This window comes from Lepidochelys olivacea (genome assembly GCF_965140295.1).
Source record: "Lepidochelys olivacea isolate rLepOli2 genome assembly, chromosome: 24".
Taxonomy (NCBI): domain Eukaryota; kingdom Metazoa; phylum Chordata; order Testudines; family Cheloniidae; genus Lepidochelys; species Lepidochelys olivacea.
In genome coordinates, this window is record NC_140434.1 from 3852928 (window position 1) to 3868979 (window position 16052).

Here is a 16052-nt window from a genome sequence, read left to right on the forward strand (position 1 = left end):
GTAAAAGTGAGAATGAGACTAGGGGCCCAGACAGTCTCACGGCTGTGGCCGTGGGGGGATGATGAATATGGCAGACAGAAATTCCTGTTTGTGGGCTCAGTTGCAACAGTATTTATCTGCCCTATGAGATTAGGTAAATAGGTCCAGTCCTGCTTCCATATTGAACCCCATGGGTGTGGGATGGAGCCCACAGAACTGCAGAAAGTGAGTTTATTCACATGCTTCACGTTGGTGTGTTTCCCACTTCGAGACTGCATGTTTGTAAGTTACTTCCTTCTTCTCCAAAGACCACTGTGAGTACAGATGATAGGAACTGATTTGATTTGCACACACGCCCACACCCGCCCATGCGCACACACACGAGCCCCTGACTTTGTGGCATCTCTGTCACTTGTGCAAAACTGGGTCCAATTTCTTACTCCCTCCCCACACCTTTGTGTCATTAGTTGCATTTGTGCAAAATCAGGCCTGATGTTTCCCCTGCCCCGACTTCATGTTGTCACTTATACCTGTGCAAAGTGAGTGTCTAACACGATCACTGGTGTAATGTGAGTGGAGAATCCGGAGTCTTTTGTACACTCGCATGGCACAGGTGGAAACACGGTGGAAAGGAGACTCAGGCCCTGTTCATTTTTCTGAACCGGACCTCAGACACTCAAGAATGATGTCAGCATTACATGCACTGCAATGAACAACAGAAGCTGCATCACTTGATGATCACTAACAACATCTGCATTCCTAACAGCGACAATGAGCATAATTGCATCTCTGGCTTTCAGGGTGGTGGAAAGGAACCATAGAAGCTAGAGATAGAAAAGATCCATTAGGTCCTGTCTAGGCTATCTATCCAGGTGTCGTATATAGCAGCAGCCAGCATGGTATCTAGGGACTGAAAGGCAGCTGGTACCAGGGTATACCATCCCTGGATAAAACATCACTGCAGCCTTAAAAGGGAATGGAGCCACTGAAATCTAGAACCCATGAGTCCTGGTGCATAGAGCTTTGCTTTATTACCCATCCTACTCCCCTCTCCTGGGCTCTCTGTGTGGTAGGAACATCTCTGCTTGTGATCTCCAGCATCGTGTTCAAAAATGTGTTCTCAAGCCCCGCCCAAATTATGAGTTTGACATTAAAAGTCATGGGATTTTGTTAACAAATAATTAATTTCAGGGGAGTGGGGTTTTGTTTGTTTGCATTCTGTTTTCTGGGCCTTAGTCTTCCCCTGGCCTCGGGGAACGAACAGTAGCCATGGGCCGTCTGGAATTGGAGCCACAACTAGCCTAGAGCCTGGATTTAAACTCCGGCCTCTCATGCCTCATTTGTTTTTTCCCCCCGCCCCGCTGAAGGTTTGGTCCAACGCTGTGTCATCATCCAGCAGGATCAGCATGGCTTTGGCTTCACTGTCAGCGGGGACCGGATCGTCCTGGTGCAGTCTGTCCGGCCAGGTGAGCAGCTACCCTGTGCCCCCCTCTTGGGGGCCGTGGATATTTGTGTATGAATGGGACTCCCCTAGTTCACTTGGCCCCCAGCTCCTCTCTGGCCCCAGGGAACAGGGGGATCCTTCTTTGCAAAGCCTGTTGGATCAAGAGAGAGAGCAGTTCTGGAGGATGAAGAAGAATTAAGCTGTGTGAGAGCATGGTTGGGATGGTGGTAGGGGGATTGGGGTATGTATGTGTCTAGATGGGAGTCTTGATTCTGACCAGCTTGGGCACCCAGAGGTGGGAATTAACCCAAAAGCGGCTCCCGAGAGCAACAGCCAAGTTCCCATGTTGTGCCGTCTCTGCTCTCCGGACAGCGGCAGGTTACATAATCGCAGCTGGTTGCTGACTATGGGCGCAGGGAATTCCCCTTCTAGCCCTCAGCAAACACACATTCAGCAACTTTTGCTCTGCGCTTTGTGGTGCAGAGGTGCTTTAGCTTTTTGCTGTCTGATGGTTTTGAGGGGAGGCAGGGCTAGAAGCAACGATTTCAATAGACAGCGAGCTGCTCTTATTACAAACTGATGCCTCCCCCTCCCCCCCACTAAAAAATAGACTAACACTCAGACCAGGAAAAATTCAGATAGATAAAGGAGGAAAAGTCCTACAGATTTAAAGGGACACAGATAAAAATCAAACCCCTTATCCTGCAATGGGATCTGCATGGAGAGACCCGCTGCATCGACTCCAGTGACTTCAACAGGACTTTGGATGGGCATAGATTCCATTTGCATGAATCCTATGACAAGTCCCAAATATTTTAATAAAGGACAGCCAGTGTGCCTGATTCCCCACTGCCCTGTTACTTCTGCAGTCACTTACACTAGTGCAAAGTGAGTCGGGTTCTCTAGTGCCCTGTCCTGGGCAGTCACGCCCGCTTTGTGCTGGGGTAAAGGACCATCCTGGGTGCAGTGCTGCAAAGAGACATGCCCCTCCGTTCTGACTTGCGTTGCCTTTAATGAGAGAGCATTAAAGCTGAAAGAATCTTTAATTTACTTTCCTTCTTTGCCTTTTTTTTATTTGCTAGTCTTGCCGTTTGGAATTGAACCTCATGGAAACATTTCCTCTTCGCTTTAGCAACAGAGAATTTTTCAGTGTATTTAAACTTTTAACAGTTGCATTAAAGAAGGGGGGATTGGCAGGGGAAGAGCTTAAATAATAAAGCTACTTTTACCGATGCTTAGGCCCCAATCCTGCAATTGGATTTGTGTGGACAGATCCCCTTGCCTAGACAGAAGCCCTAAAGGAGAACAAACACATGGCAGATGGTAGTCACGTTGCTTAATGCACTACTGGAAGACACTTGGATATTAGTGATGAGGTCGATATAAGAACCTACATGGAATAGAATAAAACAGAGCTCCACACAGGAGGAGGGAAAACCTAGATTTTGGACCCTAACGTCTACTTATGCTGTTGCAGGGAATGTGTTGAATCCCCTGGCGCCTTGTGGTGCGAGCACTGTGGATGTTTTCATGTTGCTGGGGCTGCACATTGTTATTTACTGTAACTCCCTTCCTCTGCCTGTTGCATTACAGGAGGAGCGGCCATGAAGGCCGGGGTGCAAGAGGGTGACCGGATCGTCAAGGTGAGCAGCAAACCCCAAGCCGAGGCTTCCCGGGGGTGTTCCCTAGTGCTTCGCTCTGTGGGCCAGCGCTGGGGCTGCGGGTCTGAGGCTGTCTGTCTCCTCTTGCAGGTGAACGGCACAATGGTGACAAACAGCTCCCATCTCGAGGTGGTGAAGCTCATCAAATGTGAGTAGGTAGAAGGGGTGAATGGGGCCTTTTCCCACTAGGTCGCTGGTTATAGGCCAGCCCCGGTCTCTAGTGGCGGAGAGTTTTGGGATGGCGTATTGTGGAAAGGGTTAGGGGGCCCTGAGGCTAAGAGCAGAGCGGAGAGGGCAGAGACCAAATGAGCAGGCTCACTGAGCTCTCTTCTCCCCCGGAGAGGCAGGGGATTCTCCAGGATGGGGCTGAGGTGCTCTGGTGTGGGGAAGCTTGCTGTCACCGCTGTGCCTGTTCCATGCACAAACTGGGGCGTCTGGTCTCCCGGGTGGAAAACGCCAACAATCCCATGTTTAAAAAGTGCTTGATGTAAAATGTGCTGATTGGCGAGCCTCGCTGACCAACGCGTTGGGAAGGGGAGTCATTTGCGAGCTGGGGCAGTCAATAGAGCGGTGGGCGCAGCCAGATCTCTGCGGCTTCCCATTATGGTTATTGCAGGAGGAGCTGTTTTGGAGAACGTCACTTCCCATCCCTTTCCTGAAGGGACTTCCAAGAACAGTTTAACCCTTCCCTTGCCGATTTGGTCATCCCCACCCTGCGTTACAGTGCTCTCTATTTATCCATCTGTCTGCATCAGGGTTTTATATGGCTGCCCGTCACCATAGCGGCTGGGCAAATAGCCAGTAGTGAAGTCTCCAGTGGACTTCATGGGGTGTCTGGCTCTTCTCCTGTGGAGAGGTAAACGCTTTGACTAGGGTGGGGTTTTGGTTGTGTTGGCTGGTTTGTTTCAGGGTTTGTAGGTACGGGGTGGGGGGGGCAAGGTGGTGTCATCCTCGCTATGGAAGAGGAAGGTTTTTCGGCATCCCCTAAAGGCGGTCTGACTCTGGATTTGCTCCGTCTCCTCTGGACGTCCATTTCATAGCAAAGTCTCCTCCCCCGGGAATGCTTTGACCCTTGGTCTCGTGCCCATTGTCTTGCGTTTTGTGATCTGCATCGTTGTCGCCATGGGTCACAGATTGAAGTTCAGTCTTCGAACGTCGCTGGGGCTTGACCAGTTGCTTTTGACGATTAGGACCGAAGCCTTAAACTGGCATCGGGAACAGACTGAGATGTGTTCACGGTGGCCTAAGCCGGGGGAAGGTGGGCAGCTGCATTCTGCACCAGCTGGAGCGTGGCCGTTGTCTTCAGATACAGATAACAGTACTCCACCTGGGAGGTGATGGATGCATGGGTCCTTGTCTGGGAGAGTGGGAGGAGATTCCTAGCAAGCTGGAGGAGGTGGAAGGTGTTTTAGACCCTGGTACTCTCTGGGCTTGGTGAGGACTCAAACCAGGACCCTGAGTCTTCACACCACCTTGCTGATGGGGGCCTGTACACCTGGGCAGCCTTGGGCTCTGTGCCTCAGTTTCCCCGTGTGTGAAATGGCGATAATGATACTGACCCCCTTTGTACAGCTCTTTGAGGTGTATGGATGAAGAGCACAAGATAAAAACTAGGGATTAGTATGTGCCTTGGCTGCCTCCTGGGTACGCTTTACGAATGCTCCTAAGGCTGGTGGTGTACTGTCCTCCTGCCCTGTATAGGGTGCAGTGGGCTAGCGTCTGTGACCTGAATTAACCCTAATGCTGAGGGTAGGAGGGAAAATCACCCACCGTTTTAATCTAAGGGTTGGTCTACACTGAACACCTGTGTCTCGCAGAGGTGTGAAAAATCCACCCCCGAGAGACGTAGCTCCGTCAGCCTAACCCCCGGTGTGGACAGCACTAGGTTGATGGAAGAATTCTTCCAGCCACCTCGCTACTGCCTCTCGGAGAGGGGGATTACCTACGCCGAGGGGAGAAGCCCTCTCGTCACTGTCGTGAGTGTACAGCAGTGCAACTGTTGCATTTTCAGTGCAGACGTACCCTTAAGATCAGCTTCGGTTGCAGCTCCATCTGTTTCAGACTCCTGCGTTGTGGATTTGGGGTTGGGGTGGGGGGAGGCAATGATCAGGTCTCTTCTAGATGCCGTGATCCCCCCATTTTAAATCCTCATCCACTGGCTAGTTATAAAGTGGGTCTCTCTCTCCACCCATGCTCCTTTTCTTCTCCAGCCGGTGCCTACGTTGCGCTGACCCTCCTGGGGTCTCCTCCTCCCTCAGTGGTGCTCTCCAGTCCTCAGCAAGACGTGAGCATATCGGGGGCGCCTGGGATTGCACCCCTGTGCCCCCCGCCACCTTCCCCGCCACCGCTGCCTCCACCACAGCGCATCACAGGACCCAAACCGTTGCAGGTAACCAGATGGAGCGGCGCTCCTGTGGGTGGTTTGTCCTGGATCTCCTGGGGGGATGGGAAAGCGGGGTCCTCAGTCTGCTGCGTCTCTCCAGCGCTGCTCCACTCGAGGGGGCTGGGGGGGGGGGAAAGATGGGGAGATGAAAGCAAAGCTCTGTCCGTCCCCTCACTCTGCCCACGTCTGTTCCAAATCGCAGGACCCAGAAGTTCAAAAGCATGCGACTCAGATCCTCCGCAACATGCTGAGACAGGAGGAGGCAGAGTTACAGGTACGGTGCATTGGCTGTCTCCTTCCTATGGTGAGCCACACTGGAGCAGACCTTCGCCCTGTCTAGTATGCTGCTAGGCCTCTTTGCTTATCCTGGAGCGGACTATTGCTCCTTCCAGTCCAATCTTTCATGTCGGATCAAACCAGTGGGCCGTCTCCTCTGATATCTTGCCTGTAGCAGAGAAGACAATTGTTCCAACTAATCTCCTGGTTCTCCTTCCTGCCGTGCGGCTCAGACCTCCATTCCATGTAATCCAGGCTCCTGCCTCCGTCCATGGCGTGACTGGTGTTTCCAAGGAAGAGGAACCTTCCCCGCCCCACAGTAAAGTGTGAGGCCGATTGTACAATCTTTGGGGGACGAGAGGTGTATTTTCTTCCTCGTCCCCCTGGCCACCAGCTGATGCCCTGTAGCAGCAGGTGCGGTTACACCGAAGCTACACCAGGGTATTGTTCAGAGCCATCCCTCCCTCCCCCGCCTTATTTTGTTTTGTAGCCCCCGCTCCGTGCTCTGCACCCCGTGCCGGTTCCCCTCAGTGTGGCTGGCTGTAACCTCATCCCCCTTCTTGTCTCCCTGCTCAGCGGTTCTGCGAGGTGTACAGCCGGAACCCCGCCACCACGCTGGAGGAACAGATCGAGGGGGCGCGCAGAAGGGTCAGCCAGTTGCAGCTCAAGATCCGACAGGAAACAAGCAGCTCGGTGGTATGCAAGAGGAATCCTTACTTCCTGGTTCTAAATGTCATGTGACTCCCCCCCTCTCCTCCCTGACACTCCCCCCTCCTCAGAAGTTGGTGCCAGGGGAAGCCTGAACTGGGTTTAGTCCCGTGGTGGAGATGGACAAGCTGAGGCGTGCCCTCCTGCAGTGTGAAATCTCCCAGAATGCACTGCCCCTGGGGGCTGAGCCGTGAACTGTGGGGGTAGGTACCTAGAGGGCATTGAGGGTGAAATGGGTTAGGTGAAGGCTTGAAACCAGTTCAGCAGGGCTAGTGAGGAAGTGCGGCGCTGTGTGTGCATGAACTGGTTGAACACCCCCGCACACACCCCCCCGCGTGACCTATTCTGGGGTACCCTTCCCAGCTCTGCCACAGACTCTGTGTGACAGCTTCATAGCCCTGGAGGTGCTGAGAGCCCCTCTTGAAATTCAAGGCAGCTGGTCTGCCCCCTTGATAGACCAGGCTCTTGGCCCTTTCCGTGCCTTAGTTTCCCCACCTGTAAAGCAGGGCTAACAACACTGACCCCTCCGTATCCTTCAATTGTAGGATTTGGGGCGGCCGTGCTGCAACTCCGGCTCAGCCAGTCTCCAGGGGACAGAAGGTGAGTCGTGCTGTTGTTGACGTGCAGCTGTGCATACCTGCTGCTACCATCCGTCCGCCCTCGCAACAGACGATTGGTCTGGGCGACTTCAGCTTGCAGCTCCTTGTCTCCGGACGCTGTAGCTATCCCAGGCATTTGACAAGCTTTGCTTGCACTGGGTGCGATGAGGGCTTCGGCTCGGCTGTGATAGCATCTCTCCGGCGCAGATGGGAAGCTACGAGCATTGTAACTGTCCCCGTTCAGGAGTTCCTCGCATTGGGAAATTACCCAGAAGTCTTTGTTCCCAACAGTCACACTGCTGCGTGCTATAGGAGAGGGACTCCCGGACTCCCAGAATGCACCGGTGCAGGGCCACTTTAGTTCTGCCCAACCGCATTGCTGTATGGGATGTGTTATAAAGAGACACGAGTGTTTGCAGCCAGCATCCCTGTGACGGCCACCTGGCTCGGTGTAGATAAACGCTGCACATATCCCTGTTCTCCTCCGCCCCAGGGTTATCCCTCTGCTAGTGTCCACTGGAGAGCCGGGCGGGAAGGTTTCCTCAAAACGTGTTTTCACCGGAAAATGAAAACTTGTTGAAACCGTAACAGTTCGTGGGAAAGGGTTGGTTTCAGCCAATTTCCTGGTTTTGGGGGGTGGGAGATGGGATTCAAAACGAAAGGTTCCATTTTCCACTTTGAAACAACGTTTTTGTTTTGAAATTTCAGTTAATTTGTCGTAAAATCATTTTTTTAAAAGGTTGAAATCGAAATGAGATGTTTCAGAATTATTGGAAGAAAAGGTGTCGACTGACCCGCGCTGAATTTTATTTTATTTTGATATTTGCGGAAATGTTAGAGATTTCAACTTTTGGGCCCAATTTGGAATGGGGAAATTTATTTTTTTAATTGCAAATTTTTGTGGGATAGAAAAACCATCTCCTGCCTCGCTCTAGTCCGCTGCTCTTTGCCTTTTCACACTCTACACATCCCGTGTGGCTCCCCCTCTTTCTCCTCCTTTGCTGCCCAGCGTTGCTTTCCCATCTTGTGCCCAGCAGAGCTCCGGTCTCGAAGCCTGTAGGACTAGTCGCATTTGCATGTGGCTTTCTGCTTTCCTTTGCCTCTGGCCCTTGTCCGGGATTCTAACGAGTTGTAACCCCCGGTAAAGACCAGAGCTTCTCTTCCCTTATCAGAGGCCAAAATTGGGGTTGCATGAACCTGCCTTAAGCATTCTCAGTCTGATTCTCTTGCGGGATCTCAGCCAGCCCACAGATCTACCCCTTCTGTCATCAGAGGAGAGGAGATGGCAAAGGGAATGTGGGGAGGTGGGTCCACAGGTCTAGACTGAGGACTGCTCTGCCCCCTCTCCCATCGCTCAGTGTCTCCTTTGCCATTGATCCTCTTGTGGGGTTTAATTTGGCCTCCATCTGCGTGTCTCCTCCGTTCCCAGGTCGCCTCTCTCTGGACTCTCAGGACGGCGACAGTGGTTTGGATTCGGGCACCGAGCGGTTCCCTTCAGTGAGCGAGGTGAGGGCTGCACAGAAGGGCATCATGGAGGTGCTGCTCACTGTTCCCGAGCCAAGGGCCAGGTCCATTTTGCGTGTAGAGCAGAGAGTCGACCTCTGTGCTTTGTTGGAAAAGTAGCTTCTGTCCCCCAAACCTCCAGCACTCACTAAGTGCAGGGGGTTGGAAAAATCAGACATCATTTAAAATCAGTCTAATCGACTCTGGGAATCCCAGACCCCAAATCAGGATCCTGGTGTTATTGCAAGGGGGGTCCCTGCAGGCAGAGTGAAGGTTTCGTACCTTAGCATGTTGGATATCTTGTAAGTACAGCCGTCACTCTAAATGTCTTGCGGTTTCTAAGGGTCAGGGTTTAGGATCATTGCAACATCCCTGTGAAGTCTCTTCCCGTTCAGTTATTGATCCATCCTCTCAGCCTTCTCCTCCCTCAATACAGAGGGTACCGCTGTCCAGAATGTCCCAGGGCCAGAGTTTTAAAACTATTTAGGTGCCTAGAGGGACTCTCAGTGGGTGTTGCAGGCTTAGACCCTTTTGAAAATCCCCATAAGTGTCGAAACGCCTTTAAGAATCTTGTCCTAAGTAGGAAATTTCCCCCCTTAGTCTTTTTTGGTCTGGGACTTTATATAGAGCCACAGATTGACATGGTGCTTCCCAGAGCATGGGTAAGAGTACCCAACCTAGCCCCAGGAATTTGCAGTGTCAATAAGACCGGTCAGACGCAGGGGAGGGAGGTGTCTGCAGGTTACTACTGAGAAGAGTGGAGGCGTCAGGGGGCAGCGTGGGGGAAGGCCGGAAGTTGAGCCTGGGAGCGGGTGTCAGGTGTGCACACCGATCTAATTACACTGGTTTAGAAATTGATTTGTTAATTTGGTTCAACCCTCCCTCGCATTTGGGCATGCTGTTGGATCGGTTTAGATGTTGGCCTTGGTCTTTGATGTGGCCACTGGTCCCTTGGCCACTGGTCCCTTGGACCTGGGAGGCACGTGAGTCAACACAGCCTGGTACTCTCAGCCTGAGCTGGCCTGGCACTGCTTTTGTCCCTGGGGGTTTCCCCGGCTGCCCCCTTCTCGGTTGCTAATGTCGTAAGATGATTGCTGTCTTGAGCAGATCTCTCTGAACCGGAACTCCGTTCTCTCCGACCCCGGCCTCGACAGCCCGCGCACCTCCCCGGTCATCACCTCCAAGATGTTCCACCACCATTGCCGCCAAGGCTCGGACACGCCCTTTCTGCCCGTCGTGGAGCAGGTGAGGCTGGGCGAGCTGTCGCGGGCAGAGTGGCTGGGCCTGCGCCCGCTCCCTTGTCCAGCTCTGTGGAGTTGAGTCCGATTGACAGCGACAGGCTGTAGCCAGTTCTGCCTTGGGCTGTGATCTCATCGGGGTGGGTCTGATCAGCACCCAAACTGCAGCAGAGAGCGGGGTGAGTAACTTAATGGGGGACGCTCTCCCCCTGGGGTCAGTGCTGACCCCATGACACAGTGTGCTGCAGGGAGTGGGGCGCGGGGCTCCGTGGGGACGCTCTCCCCCTAGGGTCAGTACTGACCCCATGACACAGTGTGCTGCAGGGAGTGGGGCGCGGGGCTCCGTGGGGACGCTCTCCCCCTGGGGTCAGTGCTGACCCCATGACACAGTGTGCTGCAGGGAGTGGGGCGCAGGGCTCCGTGGGGACGCTCTCCCCCTGGGGTCAGTGCTGACCCCATGACACAGTGTGCTGCAGGGAGTGGGGCGCAGGGCTCCGTGGGGACGCTCTCCCCCTGGGGTCAGTGCTGACCCCATGACACAGTGTGCTGCAGGGAGTGGGGCGCAGGGCTCCGTGGGGACGCTCTCCCCCTGGGGTCAGTACTGACCCCATGACACAGTGTGCTGCAGGGAGTGGGGCGCAGGGCTCCGTGGGGGCGCTCTCCCCCTGGGGTCAGTGCTGACCCCATGACACAGTGTGCTGCAGGGAGTGGGGCGCAGGGCTCCGTGGGGGCGCTCTCCCCCTGGGGTCAGTGCTGACCCCATGACACAGTGTGCTGCAGGGAGTGGGGCGCAGGGCTCCGTGGGGACGCTCTCCCCCTGGGGTCAGTGCTGACCCCATGACACAGTGTGCTGCAGGGAGTGGGGCGCAGGGCTCCGTGGGGACGCTCTCCCCCTGGGGTCAGTGCTGACCCCATGACACAGTGTGCTGCAGGGAGTGGGGCGCAGGGCTCCGTGGGGACGCTCTCCCCCTGGGGTCAGTGCTGACCCCATGACACAGTGTGCTGCAGGGAGTGAGGTGTAGGGCTCCGTGGGGACGCTCTCCCCCTGGGGTCAGTGCTGACCCCAGAGTGCTACGGCTGGCCATGTCTGTGGGATGAGAGACAAACTGAGGTCCTGACTGCTTGTTTCGTGAGGTGCCAGCCACGTAGTAGCTGAGAGCGAAGGGGGCCCCAGTGAAGCCCCCCATTGAAGGGGGAGCCTAGAGTTACTGAAGGCCGAATCGGGGCTGTTAGCTGTGGCTACTGTTGGGGTGGCCGTGTCCCAGCCTGGCCCTGTCTTCTCAGGGTTCGGACCGGATGCCGAGGCCTCTCATCATCGGGCCAGAGGAAGATTATGATCCGGGGTATTTCAACAATGAGGTAACAGCTCCCAAGGCATCCCTCCATCTTTGTATTTACCCTGTTGGTGTCACCAGCAACCGCAGCAGCTGTGCCGGGGAGTAGGGGTTGGGACTCCTGGGTTCTGTCCCCAGCTCTAGGAGGGGAGTGGGGTCTAGTGGTCAGAGCAGGGGGGGCTGGGAGTTGGAGCTCTCAGTGGGAGTGCAGTCGAGTGTGTCCCCAGATCTTACCTCCTGGCTTTACCAGCAGGAGCATGCTCCAGCTGCTGGAAGCCGTAGGTAGGGCAGCGCGGTTACAGATGTCCACTCCAGAGCTGGGATGATATTGGCACGTGCTCGGGACCAAGCGCATTGTTTGCTAGGGGCTTCCCAGCCTCTGCGCCCACCAAACCTTTGCCCCACTCCATGCTGTGTCCTATTCACTTTGCACACGTCTTGTGGAGCTGATGACAAGGGCCAGTGGGTAGAAGGCAGCATACAGGGAACCCTTGTTCTGCTGGCCGGGTCTGGCTGTCTTAGGCCTAGCCTAGCCTGAGGGTTTGCCCCGGTGCCAGGTAGCTGCACTGTGCAAGCAGGCAGAGCTGCAAGGGTGGAGTCTGACTCCGGAGCTGGATTGGCTGTGCTGGCTAATAGCCGCTCCCCTGCCTGCCCTGGGGTGTAGCTGCTGCAGCGACCCCAGTGGCTGGAAGGAGGCAAACGCCAGTTTCATCAAGGCCTTAGCTGAAGGGGGAGCCTGTTCCTTGCCCTTTGCTCTTCCCAGCTTGAATGGCTTTTTCCCTGCCCTCCCCCCACAGTGTGACACCCTCTTCCAGGACCTGGGGAAGCTCAAATCCCGACCAGCTCACCTGGGCGTCTTCCTGCGCTACATCTTCTCCCAGGCAGATCCAAGCCCCCTGGTAAGAGCGAAACACGCCCTCATCAGCTACTGCAACTGCCTGTCTGTGGGGTGGGGGTGCGGAGACCCTGGCTTCGCCACAGGAGCAGAAGCATCCTGCAGCACTGGGGGTGGCTACTGACTTGATCTCGGGAGTGCAGATATAGTGGAGTGATGGGGGATTTTGGGCATTTCCCACCCTCTGTCTAACCCTCATCCAAAGCCCACTGAAATCACGCACTGATGGCCACCGGCTTCGGACCAGGTCCTATCCTTTCGCTCTTCCCTGGATCCAAGAGGGCAGCACTCCAGCGTAAGGCAGTGCATTTCTTACCACGCCCGCTCCATTTTCTGGGGTCCGTGTTGTTTGCTGACTGCCCATGAAGTCCTGACTGTAGCTACTTGCGCTTAGTCCTGCCCAGGAGCCCCAAAGGCCCGACAGATACATACACTGGTGGGGCTAAGGCAGTGCTGGGTCCGACCCCTGCTGTCGTGCTGGTGTGTACTGTTGAAGTCAATGGACTTACGCAGGCGTGAGAGGTTGAAATGCCGTCCCAGGACTCCGATTCCTCCCCCCAGCACAGGGCACAATCTGCCCTTGTAGAGGTCTCCTACAGTCTGTCCTGTTTCCTGGAGGGATTCGCTGCTGCTTTATTAAGTGTTTCTCCTTCCTTCTTCATCTCTGGTTCTTTTTCTTCTCTCTCCCCCATCCTTCCAGCTCTTCTATTTGTGCGCAGAAGTTTGCCAGCAAATGAACTCCAAGGATTCCCGGGCGTTGGGGAAGGAGATCTGGAACATCTTCTTGGAGAAGACCGCGGTGAGTGTGGGAACTTGGCTGCATTGCCAGCGAGTATGGGGCTTTCCTCCCATAGGAGAAGACCGTTAAAGTGTGGCTTCGCGATCTAACTTTCCATGTATTCAGCCTCCCAGTGTGGAAAACTTTTAACCAAGGCCTTGTGCCCCCTGGGTTTTTTGCCACCAGCATAGCTGCACTGAGGCAAACTCCAGAGAAGATGTGCTTTGCATTACCCTGGTGCAAACTGTGTTGCATTGTTGTAAACAGTGTCTGCGCCGATGTTTGCCACCCGTGTAGCTACGCAGCGGGAGGAAAAGCCAATACAGACAAGGCCCGGCAGCCTGCTTTAATTGGGATGGGTGGTTTTGGCTGTTGCCTTTTCCGAGAGAAGTGATTTTTTCCCCTTGTTGCTTAATAGGCATGGTGGTAGAAAATATAGTGCTTTACAGGGACTCGTTAGTTGAGTGCCAAGAGGTGACGCTTTAATCGGGTTGTTTAAGTTGGTGTGAAATTCTGAGCTCTGGTCTTTTAAATACAGAAGCTGCTGAGCAAAGCGCATGCAGGCTTTATTAGCACTCCCCCCGTGCCTATCCTCCGACCTGGCACACCTATAATAATAATAATTACTGGAGACCTAATTGCATTGTTTTTTCCCTCCTAGCCTCTGAGAATAAAGGTGTCTGAGCAGTTACTAGCTGAAATCGGTAAGTGCGCTTGTATGTGACCTCTGAGGCAATGCTGAAGCAGGACAGTGTCTGCAGCAGCATTAGATCTCGGCATCAGGGACCACCGGCTGCTTTAAATCAAAGATTCCCTTTTATTAGAGTGCAGAACTCTTTACATGCTCTGAACCTCCCTGGGGAAGGACTGTCTGCGTGGGAGAGACCTTGCTCCCCCCTTCATATTGCACTGCATTAGGGAGGAAACATCGCCGTGTGGTTCGAGTTGGAGTCAGGACTCCTGGGTTCTTTTCCTGGCTCACTTGGGGAAGTCGCTTCCCTTGTATGAGCCTCAGTTACAGCATCTGTAAAACAGGGCTGAGGACATTACTATTAATTAGACTTACGGCTGTGCCTAATGGGTCCCAGCTGAGATCAGGGCCCCACTGTGCATGACCAAAGGGAGTGAGAGTCCCTGCCCTGAAGAGCTTAAAATTGAACTAGATAGAGGGCGGAAGGGGAAACTGAGGCACAGAGCGAGGCAGTGACTTGCCCAAGGTGACCTAGCAGGCCAGTGGCAGAGCTGGCAAGAAAAGCCAGGGTTCCCAAGTCCCTTTCCACCGGGCCATGCTGCCTATCTGTCTTACCATACCTGTCTTGCAGGCAGGGTTGGGTGGCTCAGGCCTGGATTTGCCCCCAACTCCAGCACCCAGGTGTAGCTGCCCCAATGCAAACAGACAGAGTTGCTTTTTGCGCCAGGGTGGCTTTCTCCTGCTTGGAACCCTGGTGAGCTGTGCTGTTGCTAATCGAGGGGTACAATGGGGCTGCCCCGGAGCATTCGGGTTTGCAATGGTGCAGCTCCCCTGCAGGTAGGAATCCAGGTGGAGAAGTCCCAGGGTAGACAAGGCCTTAACTTGGAGGCTGCTAGTGGGGGTGCTGAGCACCCACCGTTGCTGCTGGGGCATGCACCCCTGAAATCAGCTGCCTGACTGGCAGGCCTGGTGAGGTCCTCAGCTGGAACACGTCATGTCAGCGCCTGATGCTGCGGGTGCCCCGGGCCATCCGTGCCCCCCCTGCCGAGCGCGGCTGATAACGAGCGCGCTTTCCTCTTGTCTCCCGTCCGCGGCTCCAGAGTCTCGCCTGCGGAATGGGGAGGACGTCCGAAGCGCCTTCTCCGAGGCTCAGGGCGCGGCGATGCCCGAGATCCAGGAGCAGATCCAGGACTACAGGTAAGGCCCTCGCACTGCCTCTGCTCCATGGCCAGGCCCACGCGTCTCGCTTACCCTCATCTTGGGCAGCTCTTCGATGGAGTGATTGCCTGTCCCACAGAGGCTCATGGGGCTGACCTGTGGCCCTCTGTCTGTCCACAGGACGAAGCGCACCATGGGGCTGGGAAGCCTGTATGGAGAAAACGACCTGCTGGATTTGGACGGAGATCCCCAGAAGGAGCGGCAGGTGGCTGAGAAGCAGCTTGCTCAGCTGGGCGACATACTGTGAGTGCCAAGCGGGTCCCCGTCGGGCGTGCGATCCAGACCGAGCCTGGATCTGGGCCCACTGACACCAGCAGAGATCGGGAGCGGCTCCGGCAGCGGGGTGCAACTGTGGGAGCGGGAGCGGAACCCAGCTCCGCCTGGTACATTAATCCCAGGGCCGCTCCTGCGAGCTTCTGGGCACTATGGCTTTACCACTGAAGTCCAGTTAGGACTCTGTGGTGGTGGGGGCGCAGGTGAAAGGAGCAGGCTCTGAGTGTGTGGGGCGGTGGAAGGAATGGGCTCCTGGTGTGCGGGGACAGGGGGAAGGAGCAGACGTGGGGCTGCGGGGGCCTGATCTGTTACACCCTGGCCTGTCCCCTCTTGCCAGTGCTGGTTGGAGCAGTATTGACCCTATATGGGGGTGGGGTAGGGGGGTTCTCAGGTGTAAATTGCTGTATCCCCATTGCAGTCAAAGGAGCTCTGCTGATTTACACCGCCAAAGGATCTGGCCATGCGCCTTTAGTGCGGCTGCTTTGAGTCATGGCCGTGAAGGGCTTGGTCTGAGACATCGTCCCTTCTCCTGGGCTCAGATCCTTCTCCTGGGCTCAGATCAGGCAGATTAATGGTGGTTTACGGAGGTGGCCTGGTTTCTCACACCCCTTCCCTCTTTCCCTGCTCTAGGTCGAAATACGAAGAGGACAGGAGGTGAGTGTCGGCCTGGCACCCAGCAGTCGTGTGCATCCAGATGTGATGGTGCCATACAGATGTGGCTGTGGGGGTGGGGTTCTGGAGAGCTGAGGGAGGGGACGTGGGGCATTGCTTGGGAGGGGGTCCTCTCATTGCTAGATCACTGTTTCCCCTCCCAACGCCAAGGCAACGGTGGCACAAACTTGTCATCCGCTGGATGAGTGGCCCATGTGGAGGCAGCTGGGGAGCGTCTGTCTGGGTCCTAGTGTCCCGCAGAGCGGCCCCCTGCTATCGCAGAAGGCATGGACTGGCCCCGGCGTCGCAGCAGGAAGAAGAAATTTGTCCCTAGAACTGGTTCCCCACCCCAAATGCACACTGAGGTCTCCTCTGCATCGCCCCCACCCCACCGTCCCCGCTCTGTGGAAAAACAGCCCCC

General features: G+C 55.1%; 1 protein-coding gene across 6 annotated transcripts in view; it reads left to right on the forward strand.

The window, feature by feature from the left end:
- Positions 1–16052, forward strand: part of ARHGEF11 (Rho guanine nucleotide exchange factor 11) — an 81826-nt gene that overhangs the window by 43024 nt on the left and 22750 nt on the right. For 5 of the 6 annotated variants that reach the window (XM_084613485.1, XM_084613482.1, XM_084613480.1 and 2 more), the window contains exons 3-18: positions 1347–1445; positions 3017–3066; positions 3175–3232; positions 5295–5473; positions 5670–5741; positions 6320–6439; positions 6997–7051; positions 8480–8556; positions 9661–9798; positions 11076–11150; positions 11923–12024; positions 12721–12819; positions 13460–13502; positions 14590–14686; positions 14828–14950; positions 15611–15634. In XM_084613485.1, coding sequence (XP_084469611.1) covers positions 1347–1445; positions 3017–3066; positions 3175–3232; positions 5295–5473; positions 5670–5741; positions 6320–6439; positions 6997–7051; positions 8480–8556; positions 9661–9798; positions 11076–11150; positions 11923–12024; positions 12721–12819; positions 13460–13502; positions 14590–14686; positions 14828–14950; positions 15611–15634 — 1411 coding nt within the window. The remainder of the gene's footprint in view (positions 1–1346; positions 1446–3016; positions 3067–3174; positions 3233–5294; positions 5474–5669; positions 5742–6319; positions 6440–6996; positions 7052–8479; positions 8557–9660; positions 9799–11075; positions 11151–11922; positions 12025–12720; positions 12820–13459; positions 13503–14589; positions 14687–14827; positions 14951–15610; positions 15635–16052) is intronic. The other variant, XM_084613484.1, reaches the window with a different exon arrangement.